The following is a 26,454-nucleotide window of genomic DNA, read 5'->3' as shown; positions in this document are numbered from 1 at the left end:
TCGGTAATGGTGAACAGGAAATGGTCACAGCGGAAAGCTCAGTGAGCTCGATAGCTGGTTTGCGATGCAGAACAAGGCCAGCAGCGCAGGTTCAATTCCCGTACCAGCTTACCCGGACAGGCGCCGAAATGTGGCGACGATGGGCTTTTCACAGTAACTTCATACTCCTGACAATAAAAGATTATTATTATTTAGTCCATTGAGCCCATGCTAACTGCCTGCGAGGGTAATGTAACTAGTCCCGCACCCTATCCATTCCCAGTGCCCAGCTGGTACGGGAAGGCCAGAGCGGGTTATGGGGCTCTACAATGTCGGACATAAATTGGTTCAGACTTTGTAGTGATTCCTGAAATGCTGCAAAGCGTTTTCTTTTTCTGGCGAGAGATGAAAGGACACGATTTGCTTTGATTCATTGCACTTTCAAAACTGAGCAAAGTCCTATTCGTTGGAGCATTGATGTGATCACTTGTCAGCTTCCATTGGGAAAGACACGGGGATGACTTTTTAATTTTTCTCCCGTACTCTCATTGCCAACGTTTGACAGCCGCAGGGGCTTGGCTTCAATCACCGGGGTGATGTGGCGTTGTTGAAACGCGGACACGGGGCTGGTTTCCTGGCTCCGCAAATGTCAGGACCGGTGCCTGGAAAATGTGAGGCCAGCCAACAGGCAGGCTTGCTGACCCCGTTCCCGATATTGGCCACTTTGGCCGACGCAGTTCCGGGGCTGAGGAAGGGTGCCCACCCCCACCAGGTGGACGGGTAATCCGGCTCGCTAAGTGGTTGAAACTTATTTTGGAGGTGCCCTTCCAGTTACCATGTTCTGCAGCCAGGTGTGAATCTAAAAGTCCTCCGACTGGCCCTCCAGCTTTGAGAGTCCAAAACAAAATGTATTTTATTCCAAACATCAAATTCTTGCAAACAAAGGCATAACTATATAATACAAACAGTTTGTCATTTTTATTTTAACAAAGTAACCATAACGACCCAGTAGCAACAGTGGTTAGCACCGTTGCTTCATAGCGGCAGGGACCCGGGTTCGATTCCCGGCTTGGGTCACTGCCTGTGCGGAGTCTGCACCTTCTCCCCGTGTGTGCGTGGGTTTCCTCCGGGTGCTCCGGTTTCCTCCCACTGTCCAAGGATGTGCGGGTTAGGTGCATTGGCCATGATAAATTCCCCTTAATGTCAAAAAAAAAGTTAGGTTGGGTTATTGGGACGGGATGGAGGTGCGGGCTTAGATAGGGTGCTCTGTCCAAGGGCCGGTGCAGACTCGATGGGCCGAATGGCCTCCTTCTGCACTGTAAATTCTATGACACTAAAGCCCCCATCCCCCCAGCCCGACTATTCTCCCTCCCTCACCCCCTCTTCTAACCCTTCCCATTCCCCAACTGCTGGCCATGGACAGGTCCTTAAGGAAAGCGACGAACATCATCCACCTGGGATATAACCTTTGCTTCGACCCACTCAAGGTATATTTAATCTTTTCCAACCTCAGGAATTCTGCCAGGTCTCCCAGCCATTCCGAGGCCTTGCGTGGTACTGCCGACCTCCACCCAAGCAGCGTTCACCTCTCGGCCACTGAGGAGGCAAAGGCCAAGACGTCGGCCCTCCTCCCCCCTGTCCCCATACCAATTAAGGGCCCAACCACATGAAAATCATGACAGTTACTGAAAGGAGAGGCATGTTGCTGAAACTTCGCATGTTGCACTCACTGGGACAAATACAAGAATGCCAAATTTCAAACAATCGCAATGATTTATATTTCAGGAGAAAAGTGGGCTGATTGGCTAGCAAACCAACAGTGATTGGATGAGGCATTGCCATGGCGTGAAACGGGTGCGGGCACTAGTGATTCTGGCCCCCACACTGGTCCAGCACGGTGCTGGAGTGCCAACCCGCGCCTGTGCGGTGGCTTTACGGAACGCGCCGGCCCCGACACAACATGGTGCGGGGGTTCTGGGGCCGGACGCGCAACAAAGTAGGCCTGGGGGGGGGGGGGGGGGGGAAGAGGCCGGCCCGCCGATCAGTGGGCCCCGATCGCGGGCCAGACCCCATGGAAGGCCCCCGCCCCCAGGGATGGAGCCGCCCCCCCGCCCCCACCACCACAAGCCGCCCCCCCGACATTTCACGCAGAGTTCCCGCCGGCAGCGACCAGGTGTGGACGGCGCCGGCGGGACTCTTGTTTTTTCCGCGTGGCAGCTCGGCCCATCTGGGCCGGAGAATCGGCGGCCCAGCCTCATACAGTGGCAAAATTTGCCATGGCGTGAAACGGGTGCGGGCACTAGTGATTCTGGCCCCCACACTGGTCCCCGCGTGGGGCTGGGAGAATTGCGCCCTGGGTTCCTGTGTATGAATGTATGTCACTTCTAGAAAGCGTCAATGAGTCACGTTTGTCCTGATTAGCAGGAGCTGGAAAATTAGTTCCTGCTATCAGCGGCTGTATGTAAACAATGACGTGAATTCATCACAACTTCAGTTTATTGCCGCTGCGGGGAAAATGCAGCCAATGGGCAAAGGAGATACTGCGTAACTATTTAAAAAGAATGCATTACTTTCCAAAACAGCACACTAATAGGGAGCCAAGTCTGATTGGACACTTTCTTGCAGGATATTTCACCACATCAACTTCTGACACCAACCGCCTCACCTCGTCTCTTTTTGTAAAATATTTTTATTCTCCATTTTCACATTTTCTTCAGAATTTACACCCCACCAACAAACAGTGAACGGAAATTAATACAATGTCAATCCCCTTATGAACAACAACGATCCCACCACCCCCAAAACAACGGCCCGCATGACAATATAAGCATTAAACAAAACAAACCCTCCCCAGGAGGAAAAAAGGAAAAAAGATAAAGGAATCAGGAATCGCCCATGGTCACCATTGACATCCACCCCCCCAACCCCCCCCCCCCCAATATTGAACGCCATCCAATCCCCAAAAGTGTACCGTGAATGACACCCTTGTATTGTAGACCCCCGCACCCACCTTCCCAGACTCCTCCCCTCCCCCTCCAAGACTCCTCCCCTCCACTTCCTCTTGTAAACTCCTCCCCCCAACCTCAGTTCCTTCCCCCAACTTTTCACCCCGGTCAAGACTCTGAAGTGTCAGGCTCCGATGGCCGCAGCCCCTCCCCCCACTTCACCCCCTTTCACTGGCCGGCTGAAACTGGCCAGCGTGGAGGCCCCTGCCTGGGTCTCCTTCCCCCTTGGCCAGTCCCAGGAAAACCAGGAAATCCCCTTTAGCATACAACCCCGCATACACACCCAAGCCCCAAAGAACTATCATTGCAAATGAAAGTCCTAACTCTTCCCTTGTCCAAATATATACAGCGTTGACTCATTTAGTACATACACCAACACGCAGTGAAAAAATAAAGTTACACGAGGCTACATCGGTACACGACCCGCTCTCAGTCCCATTTCTCAATTCTGCCATAGTCCTTCTGCCTTCGCAAACTCCTCCGCTGCTTCCGCCATCCCAAAAAAGAAGTCCTCGGATTTGTAGGTCACCCTCAACTTAGCTGGATATACTATGCCGCACTGCACCTTGCTGATGTACAGTGCCTTCTTCACCCGGCTGAAGGCAGCCCGCCTCCTCGCCAGCTCCACTGTAAAGTCCTGGTATATGCGTATACCAGCTCCAGCCCACTGCACCACCCGCTTCTGCTTTGCCCCGCACAGGACTGTGAGCCACTGCGCCGTATACATTAGTGACTTTGTGGTGAGTTGGGAAGAGCATCAACACCACCAAAAGGAAGTGTTAGACAAAGCCAATCGTGTGATAACGCCAGTAGAAAGCGAATTTGTAAGACCAAAGATTTCATATCTGGGACACATAGAGGGACGTAAGACCATAAGACATTAGGCCACTCGGCCCATCGAGTCTGCTCCGCCATTCCATCATGGCTGATATTTTCTCATCCCCATTCTCCTGCCTTCTCCCCATAACCCCTGATCCCCTTATTAACCAAGAACCTATCTATCTCTGTCTTAAAGACACTCAGTGATTTGGCCTCCACAGCCTTCTGCAGCAAAGAGTTCCACAGATTCACCACCCTCTGGCTGAAGAAATTCCTCCTCATCTCTGTTTTAAAGGATCGACCCTTTAGTCTGAGATGGTGACCTCCGGTTCTAGTTTTTCCTACAAGTGGAAACATTCTCTCCACAGTCACTCCATCCAGGCCTCGCAGTATCTTGTAAGTTTCAATAAGATCCCCTCTCATCCTTTTAAACAACAACGAGTACAGACCCAGAGTCCTCAAACGTTCCTCATACGACAAGTTCTTCAAACCAGGGATCATACTTATGAACCTCCTCTGGACCCTTTCCAAGGCCAGCACATCCTTCCTTAGATAAGGGGCCCAAAACTGCTCACAATACTCCAAATGGGGTCTGACCAGAGCCTTATACAGCCTCAGAAGTACATCCCTGGTCTTGTATTCTAGCCCTCTTGACATGAATGCTAACATTGCATTTGCCTTCTTAACTGCCGACTGAACCTGCACGTTAACCTTAAGAGAATCGTGAACAAGGACTCCCAAGTCCCTTTGTGCTTGTGTTTTCCGAAGCATTTCCCCATACAGAAAATAGTCTATGCCTTAATTCCTCCTTCCAAAGTGCATAACCTCACACTTTTCCACATTGTATTTCATTTGCCACTTCGTGAACATGGTCCATGGTCCAGATTCCTGGACATGGTCAAATGACACCAGGAGATGCAAAAATACAGGTCATTTGGGATGTCCTGGATCCCACCACCAGACAATAGAGCTCAAGTTTGGTACTGGCGTTACGACATTTCGAGATTTATTTTGCCAGCAACCCAGCAGAAACTATCATATGTGCGGACTCCAATCGTTTGAACATTTCTGGAGAAATCTCAAGATTGGTACATCCAGATATTGTGACGGGAGTGCACACCATGTAACTTAGAAAAAAATCTTTTATGTGGCCAGAACAGAAAACGTCATTCCGAACGTGTTAGTCCCAGTATAAATTGGACATTTGGGAACATGGTGAAAATTTCTGGGGTATCTTCTCAGTTAATGCATTCTCTTGAATTTTGTAATATTTAATAAGATAGAACTAAGAAGGATGGGGTTGAGAAATGATTAAGACATTTCTTTTTTCAAAGGGGGGGGAAACGTGTCATTAACTTGACTAGCAAGGGCAGCACGGTGGTGCAGTGGTTAGCACTGCTGCCTCACGGCGCCGAGGTCACAGGTTCGATCCCGGCCCTGGGTCACTGAATGTGCGGAGTTTGCACATTCTCCCCGTCTTTGCGTGGGTTTCGCCCCCACAACCCAAAGATATGCAGGGTAGGTGGTTTGGCCACGCTAAATTGCCCCTTAATTGGAAAAAATTAATTGGGTATTCTAAATTTATTTTAAAAGTAAAACGTTTACTAGCAATAGCAGTAAAATGAACAAAACATTATAGATGTGATATATTCAGCAATGGTTGGAATATCTGCCTAGAGACAGCAGTAGACCGTATTCAAATAGCCCCATTGGATTGCATCTCTCCCAGTAATGTGTTTACAAGGCAGCTTAGATGAGAATGGCTTATGAATAGAAACAGGTTACATAGACAATTGGGAAGATCAATGAGGTACACATATTTTAATGTCTAGGATCAATGAGGTACAAATATTTTAATGTCTGGGGGAGACAGCCAAATACACGGTCGGCATAATCAAAGAAGAACAAAGGTATAATTGGCTGGACCCTCGGAAAAATAACACGGGTCCGAGGGGTGAGGGGGTGATGGTGTTGTAAAATATCCTGCCTTTGCCTTGCTGGTGGTGCACTCTTAAGGTTGTACGCTCTGCCCCTTCCTGCCATACTATGGTTATCATTAAGACTAGTCATCGATGCATACCTATTTAAGTTCCAGGTATGGGCCTAATTGATGTCAGCTGTAGTTCTGTGGGTAGGTAGTACCTACTTTTGAGACAGAAAATGATCAGCTTAAGTCCTACTCCAGTGAGTTGAGCACCGCACTTTGCTGCCATTCCCAGTGATGTACTGAGACAGTGCTGTAGTGTCAGAGACATTAGAAAAAATAACAAGGAGCAGAGAACAATACAGCACAGGAACAGGCCCTTCCGCCCTCAAGCCTGCGCTGATCATGATGCCTGTCGAAACTAATCTTCTGCACTTCCCGGGTCTCTCTTTCCCATCCTATGCATGTATTTGTCAAGATGCCTCTTAAATGTTGCCATCGTATCTGCTTCCACCACCTCCTCCGGCAGCACGTTCCAGGCACTCACCAGCCTCTGTGTAAAACACTTGCCTCGCACATCTCCTCTAAACTTTCCCCCTTGCACCTTAAACCTATGTCCTCTCGTAGTTTACTTTTCCACCCTGGGAAAAAGCAACTGACTCTCCTTTCTGTCTATGCCACCCATAATTTTGTAAACCTTTATCAGGTCGCCACTCAACCTCTATCATTCCAGTAAAAACAATCCGAGGTTGTCCAACCTGTCCTCATAACTAATACCCTCCAGACCAGGCAACTTCTGCACCCTCTCCAAAGCCTCCACATCCTTCTGGTAGTGTGGCAACCAGAATTGTACGCAATATTTCAAATGTGGCCGCATGACTTGCAAATTTTTATACTCAATGCCCCGGCTGATGAAGGCAAGCATGCCATAATGCCTTCTTGACTACCTGCATTGCCACTTTCAGTGATCTGTGGACTTCTACTCCCAGATCTCTCTGCCTGTCAATACTCCTACGGGTTCTGCCGTTTACCACATACTTCCCACCTGTATTAGACTTTCCAAATTGTATTACCTCACATTTGTCCAGATTAAACTCCATATTCCATTTCTCCGCCTAAGTCTCCAAGCGATCTATATCCTGCTGTATCCTCTGACAACCCTCTTCACTATCTGCAACTCCGCCAATATTTGTGTCGTCCGCAAACCTACGAATCAGACCAGCTACATTTTCCTCTAAATCATTTATATACCACGTACAACAGAAGATCAAGATAAAGATGGATAGGATTTTGAAGAATAAAGGAATAAAGGGTTCTGATGTTTGGGCGGGAAACCGGAGCTGAGTCCACAAAAGATCAGCCATGATCTCATTGAATGGCGGAGCAGGCTCGAGGGGCCAGATGGCCTACTCTTGCTTCTAGTTCTTATGTTCTTATTAAGTCCCAGCACTGATCCCTGTGGAACACCACTCGTCACAGCCTTCCATTCAAAAGAGCAGCTTCCACCACTACCTTCTGTCTTCTATGACCAAGCCAGTTCTGTACCCATCATGCCAGCTCACATCTGATGCCATGTGACTTCACCTTTTGTACCAGTCTCCCATGAGGGAACTTGTCAAAGGCCTTACTAAAGTCCATATAGATAACATCCACTGCCCTACCTTCATTAATCATCTTCGACACTTCCTCAAAAAATTTGATCACGTTAGTGAGACACAACCTCCCCTTCACAAAGCCATGTTGCCTATCGCTAATAAGTCAATTTGTTTCCAAATGAGAGTAAATCCTTTCCTAAAATGTCTTCTCCAATAGTTTCCCTACCACTGGTACAAGACTCACCGACCTATAATTTCCTGGATTATCTCCACTACCCTTCTTAATCAAAAGAACAACATTGGCTATTCTCCAGTCCTCTGGGACCTCACCTGTAGCCAATGAGGATCCAAAGATTTCTGTCAAGGCCCCAGCAATTTCCTCCCTTGCCTCCCTCAGTATTCTGGGATAGGTCCCACCATGCCCTACAGACTTATCTACCTTAATGCTTTTTAAGATGCCCAGCACCACCATTTTAATATCGACATGACCCAGAATATCTACACACCCTTCCCTAGACTCTTCATCCTCCAAGTCCTATTTGGTGAAACTGATGCAAAATGCTCATTTAGTACCTCGCCCATTTCCTCTGGCTCCACGCATGGATTCCCACCTCTGGCCTTGAGTGGGCTAACCCTTTCCCGGGTTATCCTCTTGCTCTTTATATACGTATAAAATGCCTTTGGATTCTTCTTAATCCTCTTTGCCAAGGATTTTTCATGACCCCTTTTTGCCCTCCTGACTCCTAGCTTAAGTTCATTCCTACTTTCTTTATATTCTTCAAGAGCTTCATCTGTTCTCAGCCTTCTAAACCTTATGAATGCTTCCTTTTTCTTTTTGACTAGGCCTACAATATCCCTCAATATCCAAGGTTCCCGAAACTTGCCATACTTACCTTTCATCCTCACAGGAACATGCCGGTCCTGAATTCTAATCCATTGATGTTTGAAAGACTCCCACATGCCAGATGTTGATTTACACTCAAACATCCGTCCCCAATCTAGGCTCTTCAGTTCCTGCCTAATATTGTTGTAATTAGCCTTCCCCCAATTTAGCATCTTCACCCATGGAATACTCTTAACCTTATCCATGAGTATCTTAAAACTTACTGAATTATGGTCACTGTTCCCGAATTGCTCCCCTACTGAAATGCTGACCACCTGCCCGGGCTAATTTCCCAATACCAGATCCAGTACGGCCCTTCCCTAGTTGGACTATTTACATATTGTTTCAAGAAACCCTCCTGGATGCTATTTACAAATTCTGCCCCATCCAAGCCCCTAGCACCAAAGCACTAAGTGAGTTCCAGTCACTATTGGGGAAGTTTAAATCACCCACCAAAACAAACCTATTGCTTTTACATCTTTAGATGTGGCTTGCATTTACATACATTTCAACCGGTGTCAGATCCTGAACTCAGCTCATCCCACATCCAGTCGTCATCACTGTACACAAACCCCCCCCTCCCCTCCCCCCCCCCAGGGAGTGTAGCAACACCAGAGTTCAGGGGGTTCAGCCATCCACAACTGAGTGGTCCTTTATGGTGAAATGAGAGAGAATGGCAACTCTTACTAGCTGCTGCTCGAGACCTCCAAAAGCTGTCTGTCAAAACTGAATCCCACTGAGATGGAATGTCCTCATGTTTGAAGCAGCATTGTTGTGGGTGCGATAATGCGCGTGGGATATGATTTTCACAGCATTACTTTCATCCTGTTGGAACACAAAAGTGTTGATTGTCTCTGCCTAGCAACCGCAGAGCTCCCAATCAACAGTAAATCTAAACAAGCCAATTAAGAAAAATTAAAGAGTCACAGCTGTGACGGACACCATGTTTCCCGCAGATCCCAAATAAGAATGCTCGGCAATGCCACCCAAGTAGCAATTCCACACAGATTTCCTTGTTCCTAGAAGTATATTTAAGGGCTGATTCAGCAGAAATGTTATCGAGGGCCGCCCTTGGCATCCCAGATGATGTGCAAAGCACTCCAGTCTTGCACCCTTGTTCTGGCAATGCCCCAGTGTTAAAATTCTCGGCCTGGTTTCCAAGGGTGTAAAGGGCCTCATTCCTTCTGAAATCTGCTCCAATTCTAAATCCCTCCGAGATATCTGAGCTCCTCCAATTCTGGACTTGAGCATCCTCAAACTTAATTGCTCCACCATTGGTGGCTGTGCCTTCAGTTGATTGGTTCCCAAGCTCTGGGCTCTCCCCTTTCCATCTCTATAACTCTTACTCCTCCTTAAAACCGACCTCTTGGGCCAAGCTTTTAGCCATCTGCTCCAATATCTCTTTACGTGGATCATAGAATCCCGACAGTGCAGAAGGAGGCCATTTGGCCCATCGAGTCTGCACTGACCTTCTGAAATAGCACCCTTCCTGGGCCCAATCCCCCCACCCTATCCCCGTAACCGCACCTAACCTACAACCACACATGTTTGGACAATAAGAAGCAATTTAGCGCGGCCAATCCACCTAACCCGCACATCTTTGGATGTTGGGAGGAAGCCGGAGCACCCGGGGTAAACCAACGCAGACACGGGGAGAACGTGCAAACTCCACACAGTCACCCAAATCCGGAATTGAACTCGGGTCCCTGGTGCTGTGAGGCAGCAGTTCTATCCAGCCGTGCGCCCATGGGATGGTTGCCAATATTTGTTCAGGGAAGTTTCTGTAAAATGCCTTGGGACGTTTTGCACTGTTAAAGGTGCGATGTAAATGAACGTCGTTGTTAATTAAAATGAAAGGACGGAAGCATAGTGAGCTGCACATGACTGAATTCTGACAGATGAAATTCTGCGCTGACGGCATAATCATGCAAGAACAAAATTAATCATTTATTTCAGACTGACAGCTTTTTTGGTGGCGCACTCACGATATTGCCGGAGCTCTGTTGCTCCCTCTCATTTACTATTGCTGAGCCACTTGCGAAAACAGCGCTACAGGAACAATGAAACACCGCCGTTTTTTTCCAGTAGTTCTTTCCAACACTCACATGCAATCCGGACGTAGGACTTGTGACTCTTGGTGGTCCCGGCAGAGCTCCAAGCAACACACTGGCACCAGTAATCCTCCGGCCCAAAGAGCTCCTCCACTTGTTGACGGGAAATCTCGATGCTCACCTCTCTGACAATGAGGCCTGCCAGTCAGAAGATATGAATTCAACTTGTTAATTTATTCCTTGCAGCAATCAGGCACAACGCCAAACACGCAATCGCATTACTGGAGTCATCATAGTAGGAGAAGATGGTGACACAGTGGCAATGTCATTCGACTAGCAATCCAGGGACCCAGGCTAATGCTCTGGAGACATGGGTTCAAATCCCACCACGGAAGCTGGTGGAAGTTGAATTCAATTCATAAATCTGTAATGTAAAGCTAGTAATGGCGGCCATGAAACTGTCACCGACTGTTGCAAAAACGCATCTGGTTCACTCGCCCTTTCGGGGAGGAAATCTGCCGTCCTTACCTGGTCTGGCCTATGCAGCACTGTGGCTGACTCTTAACTGCCCACATAAATGGCCTGGCAAGCCATTCAGTTAAAGGGGAACAGATTCCTTGCCAGTGATGCCCAGATCCAATGAAAGACTAAAGAGAAATAAATAGAAGGAAGGAGTTGGCCTCTCAGCACTGCCTTTCAAGCCGCTCCCCCATTCCTGGTTGATCATTGTAGATCTAGTATCTCAACTCCGCCTTCCCCATAACACTTAATAACCCCTCGTATCCCCAAATCCATCATTTTGAGAGGGCATTGCATGAACTCAGCTTCTGTTCTCTGAAATGTCAAATTATGGAAGCCCACAAAGCAGGAGGAGACCATTTGCTGACGAGAGAAATTGAAGATGGTATTAGATCAAAGGAAGAAACTTTAAGATTACGAAAGAAGCCGAGGGATGGCACGGTGGCACAGTGGTTAGCACTGCTGCCCGACGGCACCCAGGACCCGATTTCCATCCCGGCCCCGGGTCACTGTCCGAGCGGAGTTTGCACATTCTTCCCGTGTCTGCGTGGGTCTCACCCCCACAACCCAAAAAGATGTGCAGAGTACGTGAATTGGCCACGCTAAATTGCCCCATAATTGTAATAAAAAAGAATTGGGTCCTGTAAATTTATTTTAAAAAAACAAAAGAAGCCTGGACCAGGTGGAATGACACTGGATCGTGGGGGGGGGGGGGGGGGGGGGGGGCGGTCATTGGGTCGGGGGCGTCTCCCAGGCGTTTTAGAATTCAGCGAATGAGGACCAAGGAGCTAATAAAGAAATAGAATAAACTTATGCTAACCATAAAAATGGATTGGTAAGGTGTCTATAGGTATGTAAATAGGAAAAGATTAGCAAAGACACATGTGGGTACATTACAGGCCGAGTTCTTTTTAATGGGGAATAAAAAATTGCAGAGAAAATATGTCTTCACAGAGGAAGATACAAAAATACTCACAGGAATACTAAAGAACCAAGGGACTAATGGGAATAGGCAACTGGAAGAATTTAGTATTAGTAAAAAAAAAGTACTGGAGTAATTGATGGGACTGTAAGTTGATAACCCCCCCTGGGTCTGATGATCTTCATACCAGGAGGAGGTGGCTGTAGAGATGAATGCATTGGTGACCATCTTCCAAAATTCTCTACATTCTGGAAGGGTTCCTGTAGATTAGAAGGTACTAAATGTAACCCCACTCTTTAAGAAAGGAGGGAAGAAAGAAAATGGGAAACCTGTTAGTCTGATTTCAGCAGTAGGGAAAATGCCAAAATCTATCATAAAGGATGAAATCTAGCTGCGAGCGGTGTGGGAGGGGCCCAGTTAATCATGTTCGTATGTTCTGGTCCTGCGCGAAGTTGGAGAAATTTTGGGGGGCGTTTTTCAGCACCATGTCTGAGGTCCCACACGTGGATTTGGAGTCGGATCCCCGGAGACCATGGGCTGGATCCTCCGTTTTTGGAGCTATGTCCCCACGCCGTCGTGAAAACTGTGGTCTTTACGGCAGGAAAACTGGTGTCAAAAGGCCACAGATTCACCGTCCTGCAGTGGGCTAGCAGGTAGCCGTCGTGGAGCTTGCAGCTCCAGCTGCCAATACGGCCCCCTGACCTCCGGGTCAGAGGCCGTGATCTCACTAAGACGTTATATAGTTGCAGCAAGACAGTTTCACTCCTGTACTCAAATTCTCTTGCAACAAAAGCCATTCTACAGCCACTCCCACACCCCCGTGCCGTGCTCCATGGCTGATTCAGCCCGCAGACCTGGACCTCCGAAATAGTGCACCGCATCGGCCGCTCGCTCGCTCGACCCAGACCACCCGCACACATAGCCCCCCAGTCCCAAATGAGGCCCCCCCCCCCTCCCGCACTCCGATCGGCCCTCCCCCGACTGTGGCGGCCCCGGACTGAGTCCGCAGCTGCCAGGCGAGCTTCTCGAATTGCAGGACCAGATTAGAGCCACGCCATCGGGAATCCAGCCGGTCGGCAACGGAGAATAGTGGGGCGGGCCTCAGGCCATGGCCTGAGGCAGAGGATACTTGGTGTGGCATACTCCCCGAGTACGCCACTTTTCGGGGGTGGAGAGTAGCGGAATCGGCCCCGGTCCCGATTTCGTGCGGGAAAATGGATTCTCCGCCCCGTCGCCGAACGCAATTTTGGCGTCGGGGTGCGGGGAATCCAGCCCCGTATTCGGGGTTTCAGACCTGCCGGAGTTGCAGACGGGTGCGGAGCCGGGTGTCTTAGCCTTTGCCTCGTTGGTTGCTTGCAGGTGGGTCCTGTTGGGGTGGAGCTCAGCTTCTCCCTCCAGTGCCTCGAAGCTGTTGGGGGATCTCATACAGGAGCATTTGGAGAAGGTGAAATATTCTTGGAGAGGGACAGATGAGGGGTGCCACAAGATATGGGTTTTGTTTATCTTACAGTTTGGAGATCTGGTTGCCTTCAAGGGGTGGGGAGGGGGGAGGGGGCTAGTTGGGAGGGTGGCATTGGGATTGTGTTTATTTGTTGTTAAAATATTGAAAATTTGAATAAAAATATATTAAAGAAAATAAAGGATGAAATCATGTTTGCCATGTCTGTTCGAGGTTTTGAAGTTGTAACCAGCAAAATAGTTAAGGGGAAATCAGTGAATGTGGTGTATTTGGATGTTAAGAAGGATTTCAAGAAAGTCTCACACTTACTAATTAGGGGCGCGATCTACTGGACGTATTGTGCTCGAGCGAGAGCGCAACACAGCTGGTAGATCCCGGGAGAGGCCTCCCGCGAGCCGCCCGGCAGCCTTTACGCCTGGTGGGATATACCCAGGGAGCACTGCCAGGGTGCCAAGGTGGCAGTGCAAGGGTGTCTGGGAGCCAGGGTGGCCCTGTGATGGGTCAGGGCCCGAGGAGGACTAAGTCCATGAAAGGAGAATGGGGAGGGCGTATGAAGGGTGGGGGTGTGGGGGGTGGGGGTGCAGGGCAGGTAAATAGGGGCTTCTGGGAGGTTAGGGGGGGTGACAGGTGGGGGTCTTGGAGGTGAGGGGCCTGTAAGGGGTGTGGAGGTGGCTGATGAATGGCTTTTGTTGCAAGAGAATTTGAGTACAGGAGTGGAACTGTCTTGCTGCATCTATATAAAGTCTTAGTGAGATCGCACCTGGAGTTTGCATACAGTTTTGGTCTCCTTACTTAAGAAAGGAGATACCTGCCATAGAGTGAATGCAACAAAGGTTGAATGGACTGATTCCTACGCTGGCCCGACTGTCCTATGAGGAGAGATTGAGGAGGCTGGGTCTGTTTTTGACGTGGTAGATGCCAGAAGGATGTTTTCCCCTGGCTGGGGAGGCGGGTGGGGGGCGGTCTAGAACCAGGGGACACAGTCTCAGAGGAAGGGGAGGCCATTTAGGGTTGAGATGAAGAGGGATATCTTTACTCAGAGGACGGCGAATCGTTGGAATTTTCTACCTCATAGAGCTGTGCAGGCTGAGACATTCAAGATAGAGAGCAAATAGCTATCTGGATATTAAAGATATGAAGGGACATGGGGATAATGCAGGAAGATGTGTCTGAGGTAGAAGATCAGCTATGATCTAGTTGAATGTTAAAGCCAAATGGCCTACACTTGATCTTATTTCCTATGATCCTATGTTCTATTTGGCTGATCTATCATGCTCATGTTACCTCTGTTAAAGAGCAATCATGATTGGTTCCATAGAGTCTTGTTTTTTGCCACACTGCAAGTTCCTCATTCGACAGTATTTGCCCAACTCAATTTTAAAATTATTGATGGAACATGACCTTTTCAGGTCAAGCGTTCCTTTCTTTGATTATTATTTTCCCAATTAAGGGGCAATTTAGCGTGGCCAATCCCCCCCCCCCCCCCCCCCCGCCCACCCCCCACCGCACATCTTTTTGGGTTGTAGGGGTGAGACTCACGCAGACAAGGGGAGAATGTGCAAACTCCACACGGGCAGTGACCCGGGGCCGCGATCGAACCCGGGTCCTCGGCGCCGTGAGGCAGCAGTGCTAACCACTGCGCCACCGCTCCGCCTTGTAGGTCAAGAACCCAGCCATTTGCGGAGTGAGAAAGGCTCATTTAATTCTATTACGGGATGTGGGCGTCGCAGGTTAGACCAGCATTTAATGCCCATCCCTCGTGGCCCTTCAGAAGGTGGTGGTGAGCTGCGTTCTTGAACCGCTGCAGTCCTTGAGGTGTAGGTAATTCTATCAGGTAAGATCGGATCTAAACCTTATTTTTCTTGAACTGAAAGTTCCTCAGAGGATTCGCCCGTCCAGTGATGATGCTGACGCCCAGAGGTCTGTTTGTGTTTGGGAAAAAATTTCACCTCAAGACTAAATTACATATGTAAGAAGCTAGAAGATTGTGCAGAACCTGCCGGATTACAGATCAACGATTCACAGTAAAGAGTATTTTGTGTTTGATGACGCTGAAATGAAGCTTAGCAAGGGATTATGGAATTAGACTGGCATCTAGCAGCTAACGTGGCTTTTATCAACTCGGTTGCAACTGAAGACTGTCACCAGACTTGGGGCAAGTTTTAAAATTCGGGCGAGTGGAATGGGATTACAGAACGAAGCTTGTTATATGAATGTTTCCAATTGTGTGCCAGAGATTTCATTGCTGGCCTTTGAAAACCAAGATAACCTCCTCCTCCTCCCTCCCCCTCTTCCCCCTTCCTCTTTAATCACCAACACTGGCTCCATTCAGACTATGTTGTCAGTCTGGCCTCTGTCACTCCATGCTCCTGAGGTTAGACTGCCCCGTGTGTTGAAAGTAACCTGTCACTCCCGCAGATGCCCGGTGGGGGGGGGGGCTTTGCAAACACGGCAGCCCGTTGAAGTGACCAATAAGTGTATCTGTCTCCAAATCACGCTCCTTGCTTTTTTTCTTTTTCCTTCAGTTCTACGCTTAGAGCTTTCATCTGAAGGCTACGAAGAGGGGGCATGGGACCATAAATATCTGATTTTCACTGAAGAATCCAGGAGGGAATTCAGGAGAAACTTTACTCAGCAAATTATTAAAATGTGGAACCCGCAATTGAATTGAGTCGATGAGCATGCACATATTTACGGGGGATCTGGGCACAGGCAGGAAAGAATAGAAGGATAAATGCTGATCGGATTAGATGAAGAGGGACAGTAGGAGACTCATGTTAGGCACAGTTCCGTTGGGCCCAATAGTCAACTTGAATGAAATGAAATGAAAATCGCTTATTGTCACAAGCAGGCTTCAAATGAAGTTACTGTGAAAAGCCCCTGTGTCCTGTACATTCTGTATCATTCCTTCACAGAACAGAATGTATTCAACAAGATCTGCGTGGTCCTCAGCAACGCTGTTCTAGAATGTACCAACACTCGCTTGCTCACTTACCATCACACCCGCCCCCCCCCCCCGACCCCCTTTCTGCCTCCCCCAAACCAACCCTTGCCCCGCCACCCCATCAAGTATTTAACGGAAAGGAAAGTTGTGAAATTGCATTTAATTGCTTGGCGATTGCCAGAATAAAGAGTCACAAAAGTTGCTAAATGCTTGTAAAAATATACTTGTTTCCCTCCTGGGAAAGGAACTTGCCTTCTGGACCTAGGTTAGCCCACTTGTGACTATGTGGTGGACATAGTTACCTCTGCAGTGGCATTTAAACCACTCGGTTGAAAAATCAAAGCTCTACCTAACGCCATTATGAGAGCACCATCACCACATGGGCTTCAGAGGTCCAAGGGAACCTTCTCAGGGCAATTTGAGTCGATTAACATCTCATGGTGGTTCATGACAGTGACAATGTTTTCGGAGTCCTTCACTGGCTGCATTTATTTTGTCTGCACTCGTTACAACCTTCATGGTATCTATTACTGCTTGAGCAGAAATTTCCTCTCATTCAATACAGGTAAGACTGATGGCATTGGCCAGAATACTCCGCTCCAGAGTCCATGGGCTGGATTCTCCAATCCCCAACGCCAAAATCGCGTTCGGCGACGGGGCGGAGAATCTCCAAAGTTGCCGAAATAGGGGTTGGAGCCGCTTTCGTGATGCTCCGCCCCTTGCAAAGTGGCATACTCCCAGAGTACGCCGCATGCTGTATCCACGGCCTCGTCCATTGGCTGAGGCCCGCCTTGCATTGATCCGCCCCCGACCGGCCGAGTTCCTGACGGCGTGGATCACATGTGGTCTCGCCCTTTGGCAACTCGATGTGGCGGCTGCGGACACAGGTCCAGCGCTGCCACAGTTGGGGCAGGGCAGATCCGCGGACAGAGGTAGACATATTCGGGGCTGAAGGCACTGTGATGGGACGGTCCGGGGCGCGCGAGCCAGACGAAGGGGGGTCTTTTTCATGGGCCGGGTTCGTGAGCGGCATCCGCCATGAAGCACTGCGCGGCCACTGCAGACCACCGCCGCGCGCAAGCATGCCACGGACACGACAATTCTCCAGGGCATATCAGCAGCTCGAGCCGGGTGCTCTACACTGACGACACGCAAGCCCCCAACAAAATAGCGTGGGGACATAGTCTCCAAATTGGAGAATCCAGCCCTATGTTCCGCTAGCGGAGGATCGGGACTGGTCTCTGCTGGAGCTCGGAGTGGTGCCCAGGTGAGAGTCACGGTCCTTTGGCAGGCAAATGTTTGCACAGCGGCAAGTGTGTCAGATTTCCATTCTGATTTCTTCGGCCCGGCCCGCCTGCGGAATGGGTTCCCCGATCCCAAAGTCCAGCAGCAGGCCCCGCTCCCCCTTTAAGCGCAAATGTTGACCCCCTCCCCCCCCGCTGACAAAGGAGCATCCCAACTCCTCAAATAGGAGCAGCACCTCCCGCACCCCCCCCACCCCGCCAACATGAGAATAACGGGTACCCGTCCCCCCACACAATCACGCATGAGGGTGATCTCACACCCCCCACGACCGCTCCAACCCCCCCTTCAGCCCCTCTTTCAGCAACCCCACCTGCCACCTCCTTCAATTACTTCCCCACAGCCCCCCCCTCTTCAGCCACCACCCTGCATCTACCAGCCTTCAGTCCCCACCCCTTGGCATTGTCAATGGTTCACTTCACTGTCCCCTGGCACCATGGCACTGACACCCTGGCAGTGACACCCTCGCCTGGCACGATGTCCCTGGAGAGGGGTCAAGGGGGTAATTTTATTACTAATGTGCCCCTCTGCTGCTGCCAGGCTACAGAGGGGGGTTCACCAAGGGTTTGTGGGTTGGATGGGTTCAGGCTGTGGGTGAGGGCTTGATCGAGAACCCTCCCCCACAGTGAAGAATTGATGCAGCTTAAATGGTTTCATTTCCTCTTTTCTAACTGCAGAAAGCACTCAGCAGTATTGAAGTGGTCAGGAGCTGTCAATCATAAGAGGAGCATTTATAAACACTGTGGTTAGGATCAATGGAGGGTACTTGAGATGCATTCAAGCGTGAAGGGAAAGATAAATAAAAAATCCCCCAGCAGCTGCATCTGAAACATTAAGCTGTCAATCACAGGCTAGTGAAAGGTACTGCTCTGTGAAATTGGATGAACAGGGGCGAGAGAGCAGATATTAGGAAAGGAAATGTGTTCCTGCATTGATTCTCCACTGAACAGCCTGAACTGCTCATCAGCATGTCAACGCAGAGCAGTTCAAAGTGAGGAAGCCCTGAAGTCAGGCCAGGCAGATGCTGTTGACCATGCCAAGGGTGATCTTCAGGTCATCCAGGGCTGGAAGGGTCAGTCCAGACACAGGGCCTCTATCCTGGGAGAGGGTCCAGGGTCAAACCCTCACCCACACCCCTCACCCGCCCAACACCCCCCGGATCCTTAGGGAACCCCTGTCTGCAGCCTGGTAGCAGCAGACGGGTGCATTAGCAATGGGATGACCCCAGTGACTCCTGGGTCTGGAGAAACACACAGTGGGTGGGGGTGCGGGGGGGGGGGGGTTGGAGATCGGAGGAATCAGGCTTTCAGCCCATTAATTGCATGTTGATGAATGCAAATCAGCACTTTCCATGTTCCTGCTGGCGTGGGGCGGGTAGCCCACTACGAGCGGTGGCGCAGGAGGAGAGCCAGTGGACGGGTGTGCCGTCCGGCACCAATCCTATTTTCCGTCTGACGCTGCACTCACCGCCCGATTGGAATTCCCGATCGCAGTGGCGAAGAACGGAGAATCCCGCCCATTGTCTTCGGTCTTTGCTCCAAATCTCATTCATCAGCTACTAACTCCGTTAATCAGACTGTTTGCTGCCTTGCTATCACATTCGACCTCAAGGTGACCTTCTGATCACATATCTGCACCGTCACGAGGATCGCCTATTTTTACCTCGGTGCAATCACCTGACTTCACCTCTGCCTCAGTTTATCTGTGACTGGAAACCTTAGAAGTGCCTTTGCTGCTTTTGTACTTAACTAATCCAATGCATTCCTGTCTGGCTTCCCACATTCTACTCCAGAAATTTAAGTCAGTTAAAATTCTGCTGATTGTGTCCTCACTCACATCCAGTCCTGGTCACCTATCATCCTGTGCTCTCTGACCTACACTGGCTTCCAGTCAAGCAACACCTTGATTTAAACATTCCCATTGCTTTCTAATCCCTTCCGATCACCATTCCCTCTCTCTATTACCTTCTCCAGCCCCATAACCCTCTGGGATATCTGCACATATCCAATTCTCACCCCCGACGCATCCACAATTTTAACTGCTCTTCCATCGTTGGCAGTCCCTTTAGCTGTCTGAACTTTGATCTTGAGAATTCATTCCTTAAACCGCTCTGCCTCGCTACCTCCCTCTCTTCCGTTGTAGCAGCGCGGTAGCACAGTGGGGGCGGCACGGTAGCACAGTGGTTAGCACAGTTGCGTCACAGCCCCAGGGTCCCAGGTTCAATTCCCGGCTTGGGTCACTGTCTGTGCGGAGTCTACGCGTTCTCCCCGTGTCTGCGTGGGTTTCCTCCGGGTGCTCCGGTTTCCTCCCACAGTCCAATGATGTGCGGGTTAGGTGGATTGGCTGTGATAAATTGCCCTTATTGTCCAAAAAAGGATAGGTGGGGTTACTGGGTTATGGGGATCGGGTGGAGACCTGGGCTTAGGTAGGGTGCTCTTTCCAAGGGCCGGTGCAGACTCAATGGGCCGAATCGCCTCCTTCTGCACTGTAAATTCTGTCATTCGATGTGATTCTGTGAAGACACTCCTTAAAAATCAGCCTCAAGCTTCTGGCCAGCTCATATCGTCTTGTGTGGTTCAGTGTCTAACTTTGCTTTGTAAGGCTCCACTGGAGCACTTTGGGATGTTTTTGTCATGGCTTTGTGAGCTCTGGAAGTAAAAATTCTTGTCTCACCGTCACCTTCGTTGGTGGCATTGAAACGAAAATCGGCAGCTCCTCGAGCAATGAACTGTACTGAGATGAACTGCACTTTGTACATCATACGCAATGGGCCCAGGAGAAGCAGTGGAGGTGAGATGTGGCCAGCTGTGAAAACTTCAATTCCTTAAACCTGCTCTGGCACTCCACTCCCACTATCCCCTCGCAGACACACCAGTGAATTACTCAGAACTCCTCCGGAGCAGCTGTTAGGGTCAACAAGCTGAGAAAATAGTGAAGCGATTCTCAGGGAGACAAAGATTCCAGCAGCACAGTGTTTGATTTGAAATATTCAGACTTCCACAGCAGAACAATATAATCAAAAGAATGTCAGATTATGTGTGGTGTGATATTCGGGATAATGGACAGCTTGGCAGCACAATTCTCAAAGGCACCAGCATAATAGCTGTGTTCATCTGATGTCTCAACGCGTAAGAGTGCGGCTCAATTGGTTTATAGAGCAGTTGAATCTCAAGGTTGCGACAAAAGTTTTTAACTCCCTCTTAGCTGCCTCACACTGTTCATAATGTGTACATATTTTAAAAGTAAATTTAGAGTCCCCAATTATTTTTTCCAAATAAGGGGCAATTTAGCGTGGCCAATCCACCTACCCTGCACACCTTTGGGTTGTGGGGATGAGACCTGCGCAGAGACGGGGAGAATGTGCAAACTCCACACGGACAGCGACCCGGGGCCAGGATCGAACCTGGGTCCTCGGCGCCGTGAGGCAGCAATGCTAACCACTGCGCCACCGTGCCACCCTCATAACATATTCATAAGCGCAATATGCAGACGGGCGGCAGAACTGACTGTAATATTGGTGCAGTTTGTGACAAAATAACACTGGGTTTAAATGGTGCTCAGTGACATGTCTAAATAACCCAACAATTTGTCATAAGGAAAATATGTGAATGACCACAGGTTTTCTGGGTGATTTGCGCCACTCCGCCAATAGCCACTAAAATGGCACCTCCCCCCCCCCATGAGTTTCAAGAAGTTGATGCATATGTGCGTTAATCACTGACTAAACTCGCCACAGAAAGTTAGGGTGTCATGTGAGAGTACCTTTAAGAAATTAGTGTTTATAAATGGGTGTGTATATAAGTATCTGTAGTGAGAGTACCTTAAGAAATGGGTGTTTATTACTGCAGTGATGTCAGAGAGTGGGTGGAGCTGGGCTGTCTGTCAGCTTTTTACTTTCATTTTAGGCTGTTTGCTGCAGGGTGTGTTTTAGTTACGTTTTCAGTGTTGGAGCTGAAGTCAGACAAAGCAGCTGTACTGCTGTTCTCTCTGCCATGAAAAGACTCTTGATCATTTGGTGAATTCAGAATTATAAATGTTTTCAGCAGTGACTTTAACCTGATGGGCTTCTGTTAAAGGTTTTTTGTAAGTCATCTGGATGTTAAAAGGACAGCGTAAGCATTACTTAGTGTTGTACTCTTTGGGGGTTGTATTTGAATTAATGGTTGCTAACATGTTCACTGTTGGTTTTAAAAAGGTTAACTTGAGTTCAAAGAATAAACATTGTTTTGCTTTAAAAAATACCTTTCCATTTCTGCTGTCCCACACCTGTAGAGTGGGCCGTGTGCTCCCCATACTACAATCTATTAAAAGTTGTGGGTCAGGTGAACTCCGTGATACAGTTTGGGGTTCTCTAAACCCTGGCCCATAACAAGGGCCAAAAATTAGCAGCATAAGTACACTTTTAATGAAATGACTTGTGTTCCTATACTTTCACCCAACTGCTCCAGCCCAGAAAGGGAACAATTGAAACTGCGGCAACTCATTCCTATAAGTAGTAAATTGTTTCTAGAGTTTTCAAACATTAAGTTTTTTTAACCCTACTTTTTCTTTCTATCTTTTTCCTCTCCCTTCTTCCAATCTTTCTCTGCCTCTCTTTGTTCATCTTTCTGTATCTGATTTGACTCTAATTATCTCAATGTTCATCTCCCTTGTTCCTCTGTTTCTTTCCCGAGCCTTAAAATCTCATTGATTAAACAGACTGTTGGCTGGTCCAGTTGCTCCCTGAGATCTCACATGACCCATAGCTCATGCTGCACTGCTGTCAACTCACATTCCCAGTAAATTGAGGCAACGGGAATCTTTGAGCCCATTGGTGAGGGAGAACATTTCAACACTGGGATGGGCTGTGAGGTGTCCAGTAAGGTCTGGGCCATTATTTCTGACTGAGCTTGACACTGCAATCTTCAACACCTCAGTGTGAGTGGACAGGCAGCATCACCCAGTCCCAAATGAAACTTCTGGCACAAGAAACTGGATCAAAGGATTGCAACGAACCACCCAATAAAGCTAACAGAATATATCATGAGATGAGCTTGCATCAATGAATAACTTGGAGGGAGTAATTTAATCTTGGGCTTCAAATGGCAGCTATAAATTGCTGAAGCTTTGCTCTGGTGGTTTGAGCTGTTATCTGAACCCCCTTCAATTAGATTGCAGGTTTGTAATTGCTCCACGCTATTTGTTACATATCATTAAATCTGCGTCTGGTGCTGGACACTGTCCAGTGAACACATGGCTCTGGTGGTTAAAGCTTAATTTGAGGGAGATCATGAAAAGCAAAGCTCAACCTTTATGGGCCATGCACATTGCACTCGATCTTCAACAGGACACTTCACAGCCATCCAAAGAGCTCTGTCCACGGTGCAATGGGTAAGAATTTGGGAGTATCTATTTTTGGGCAGAAGTAGGGTTGCCACCCCTCCAGGATTGCTCTGGGCTCTCCAGATTTTGAAGGTTAATCTCTGGGATTCCTCCGCGAGTGAAATCCAGGAGGGGTGTTAGAATGGTGTGGTTTTGATTTTAATTTTCTTCTTTGATCACCGATGTACTGGAGATGGGGGAAGGAGCATCAAATTGAGACGTGAAGAGTCTGCTTGCTTTCCGATTGGCTGCGGGATGGATGGGCACCATGAGAATGGGCGACCAGTGGCAGAAACTTGAGAGCGGAATCAGTCAGAGACAGCAAGTCATGATGGTGAAAGCTTCAGGAAGACGATCAATCAAGAGTTGGGTAACCCATGGAGGAAGCCAGGGAGTGTTCTGATGGAGTAGGTGTATTTCCCCTTGTTGCTGATGAAAAAAACTGATTTGCATTTATATAGCGCTTTTCAGGACAGCAGATGTCTCAGAGTACTTTGAGGTGTAGTGGATGTTGCAATATAGGAAATGTAGAAGTCAATTTGTGCACAGTAAGTTTCCATAAACAGCAATATTAGAATGGTGAGATAATCTAACTTGTGTGGTGTTGACTGAGGGATAATTATTGGTTACGGCACCAGGGATAACACTCTGCTCTTCTTCCGTGGGATCCTTGGGATTTTTCCCGTCAACCGGAGTGGGCAGGTGGTGACTCGGTTTAACATCTGAGCTTAAAGGCAACGGTTCTGACATTGCAGTGCTCCCTCGCTACTGCACTGGAGTGCCAACCTTGATTCCTGCCTTGGCTTGGGACAGTTACCCAATCAAACTGAAGATCCAATGCACCTGATAAGATGGTGGGTGCAATCTACCGGCCAGGTTCTGCCTGAACGGGGGTGTGGCCAGGAGATGCGGGAGAGGCCTCTTCCAGGAATTACCCAGCTCGCCACACCTCGCGAGATCCAACTGGATCTCGTGCCCTGGATCCCGCCCATTGTGGGCGGGATCAGTATTTGCCAAATCTGCATATTAAAGGCATAGAACATACGGTGCAGAAGGAGGCCATTCGGCCCATCCAGTCTGCACCGACCCACTTAAGCCCTCACTTCCACCCTATCCCTCCAACCCAATAACCCCTCCTAACCTTTTTGGACAATAAGTGCAATTTAGCATGGCCAATCCACCTAACCTGCAAATCTTTGGACTGTGGGAGGAGACCGGAGCACCCGGAGGAAACCCACACAGACACGGGGAGAACGTGGAGACTCCGTACAGACAGTGACCCAACAGGGGATCGAACCTGCGACCCATGTGCTGTGAAGCCACGGTGCTAACCACTATGCTACCAGGCTGCCCTAAAGTAAGTGGCTAGTCTCACTCCAATATGCAGCTCGCCTGATCTCCCCGGGATGTTGGGATTTAACCCCTTCGCCTTGCTGACTTTAGGCAAGCGTTGTTCAGTACTGATGCCCACAAATGAGGGCCAGGAGGAATGGCATTTTGGGGTGTCTCCCAGGGGACTGGAGGCCCCCGGGTGATTGCCCACTCAGCAGCGTGGCACACTGGCACTGCTGGTGCTGCCCTGGCACTGCCAGCATGGCACACTGGCCATTCCACCTGGTGCCTGACTGGTACTGCCAGAGTTCCTGACTGGCAGTGCCAAGGTGCCAGCTTGGTATTGTGCTCATGCTGGGGATCGGGCCTGGGGGTGCCCTGCCCATGTGAGCGAGCGGAGCTCCTCAGTGCTGGAAACGGTGGGGTGTGTCCTGCTGAGGCCCCAGATTGCAGCAAAGTCCCGTTCGATAGCGTGGTTTTCTTGGCACTGCGAGCTCTGGGAAACACCCGGCTAAATGCGCTAGGCACAGGATTGTGTTGCAATTCGGTTAGATCGTGCCCGTTATATAACAATAGTAACATGAAAATTTGCAAAGGAATCAACAGGCCGCACGGTGGCACAGTGGTTAGCACTGCTGTCTCGCAGCTCCAGGGTCCAATGTTCAATTCCAGCCTCGGGTGACTGTCTGTGTTGAGTCTGCACGTTCTCCCCGTGTTTGTGTGGGTTTCCTCCGGGTCCTCCGGTTTACTCCCACAGTCCAAAGATGTGCAGGTTAGATGGATTGGCGATGATAAATTACCCTTAGTGTCCAAAAGGTTAGGTGGGGATACTGGGTTATGGGATAGAGTGGACTTCTGGGTTTAAGTCAGGTGATCTTTCTGTGTGCAGACTCGATGGGCCAAACGGCCTCCTTCTGTATTGTAAATTCTATGATCAATGGCCTATACCGGAAGGCTGGAATTGAATAATAACCTATTCACATTTCCACCTTGTCTATTAATACTTCAATCTTTACTTTGACCGAAGGAAATAGTGGGTAAAATTGCATGCTGTCATTGGCCCATGTAATGTCCCCTTGACTCGGTTTATCAATACGAGTCCAACATTTTTCAGGTACCAGCCGATACTGTGGTGAAGCTATTCATGTTTATTTGTATTAAGTGCCTCTCAAGGTAGAAACATGGGAACTCTTTGTTATTAACCTGACTAAAACTTTCAAGCTGAAAATGGCACAGACCAAAGCAGAAAAGATCACATAAATCCTTTAAAAGATGATGTCAAGAACATATTTTCTTATGAGGTCACTAAAATGCTGCTTCATGCCAACCTTCATTTTTGGATTGGCCGCTTAGTTTTAAAGCCTTTCTTGACACTTGCACTTTCCAGTTACCCAGTCTTGGTACTAGTAACAATACACACTGGGGTAAATTATCCTGGCCCCCTGCAAGAATTGTTGGGGGTGCGATGGACAATCTGACAAATCATTTATAGGTCCGTTGATCTCAGGCGGGAAGTTCTGGTCTTGGGGCAGGCACGAGCAGAAAACCCGACACACTAGCTTGCCTACGCCAGTAGCTGTTTTCCCTCATGACCAACAGGTCCTGGAGCGAGACTTGAACCTGGAGCCTTCTGGTGTAGCGATAGGAGTGCAACCCACAGAGCCACTCCAGCACCCGCATCAAGGCATGTCGGTCGACATCCACTAATTGACAAAAAGCTATTTTGGGTTGCTTGTGAAGGACAGACAAGATGAGAGACGTGCCCACCAGAACGAGTCTGGGGTGAGGCTAACAGTCTTGTTCTCAGTCACTTGGTCGCATGGAGCTTGCTTATTGCTGAAAAGGGAGACATGCCGTCACAATGTTTTGACTTGCACTCATCAGGACAAATGCAAGAATGCGAAATTTCAAACAATCACATCAATGCATACAACAGGAAAAATTATTGTTTGGCAAGTCTACTCTTAGAATTGGGTCTATCATTTTGTATCTCTGCCTCTGGCCTATGGGTCCATTTAATGAGGCACTACACCATGAAAGGTGTTATATGAATGAAAGTCTTTTTTTGCTGTCTGCTTAAGACCCCTACCTCACTTTATTGTTCTATTCCAGAAAGCCAGGTGGTGAAGGATAGAAATGGAGCCAATCTTTACACACTTTTTGAAGCATTTATTTACGGAGATAAACATTGCGAGCGTGCACCTCCTCACCCAACAGCTACAGTTTCAACCTGCTCCTATTTATTGGGACATAAGTGAATTCCCAGTTAATGCCCACCACCTATAGACAATTAATTATATGTTAGAGGTAGTCCCCTCTGTAGGAATCAATGGCATCCTATCTCATAGTTGGATAGATA

General features: G+C 48.8%; 1 protein-coding gene across 6 annotated transcripts in view; it reads right to left on the bottom strand.

Moving 5' to 3' along the window:
• LOC140408299 (netrin receptor UNC5C-like) overlaps window positions 1–26,454 on the bottom strand; it is a 452,196-nt gene that overhangs the window by 128,175 nt on the left and 297,567 nt on the right. For all 6 annotated transcript variants that reach the window (XM_072495295.1, XM_072495296.1, XM_072495297.1 and 3 more), the window contains exon 3: window positions 10,311–10,454. In XM_072495295.1, the coding sequence (XP_072351396.1) occupies window positions 10,311–10,454 (144 nt within the window). The remainder of the gene's footprint in view (window positions 1–10,310; window positions 10,455–26,454) is intronic.

The sequence above is a fragment of the Scyliorhinus torazame genome, chromosome 3 (assembly GCF_047496885.1).
Source record: "Scyliorhinus torazame isolate Kashiwa2021f chromosome 3, sScyTor2.1, whole genome shotgun sequence".
NCBI lineage: Eukaryota > Metazoa > Chordata > Chondrichthyes > Carcharhiniformes > Scyliorhinidae > Scyliorhinus > Scyliorhinus torazame.
This window is presented reverse-complemented; position numbering and strand designations above follow the sequence as displayed.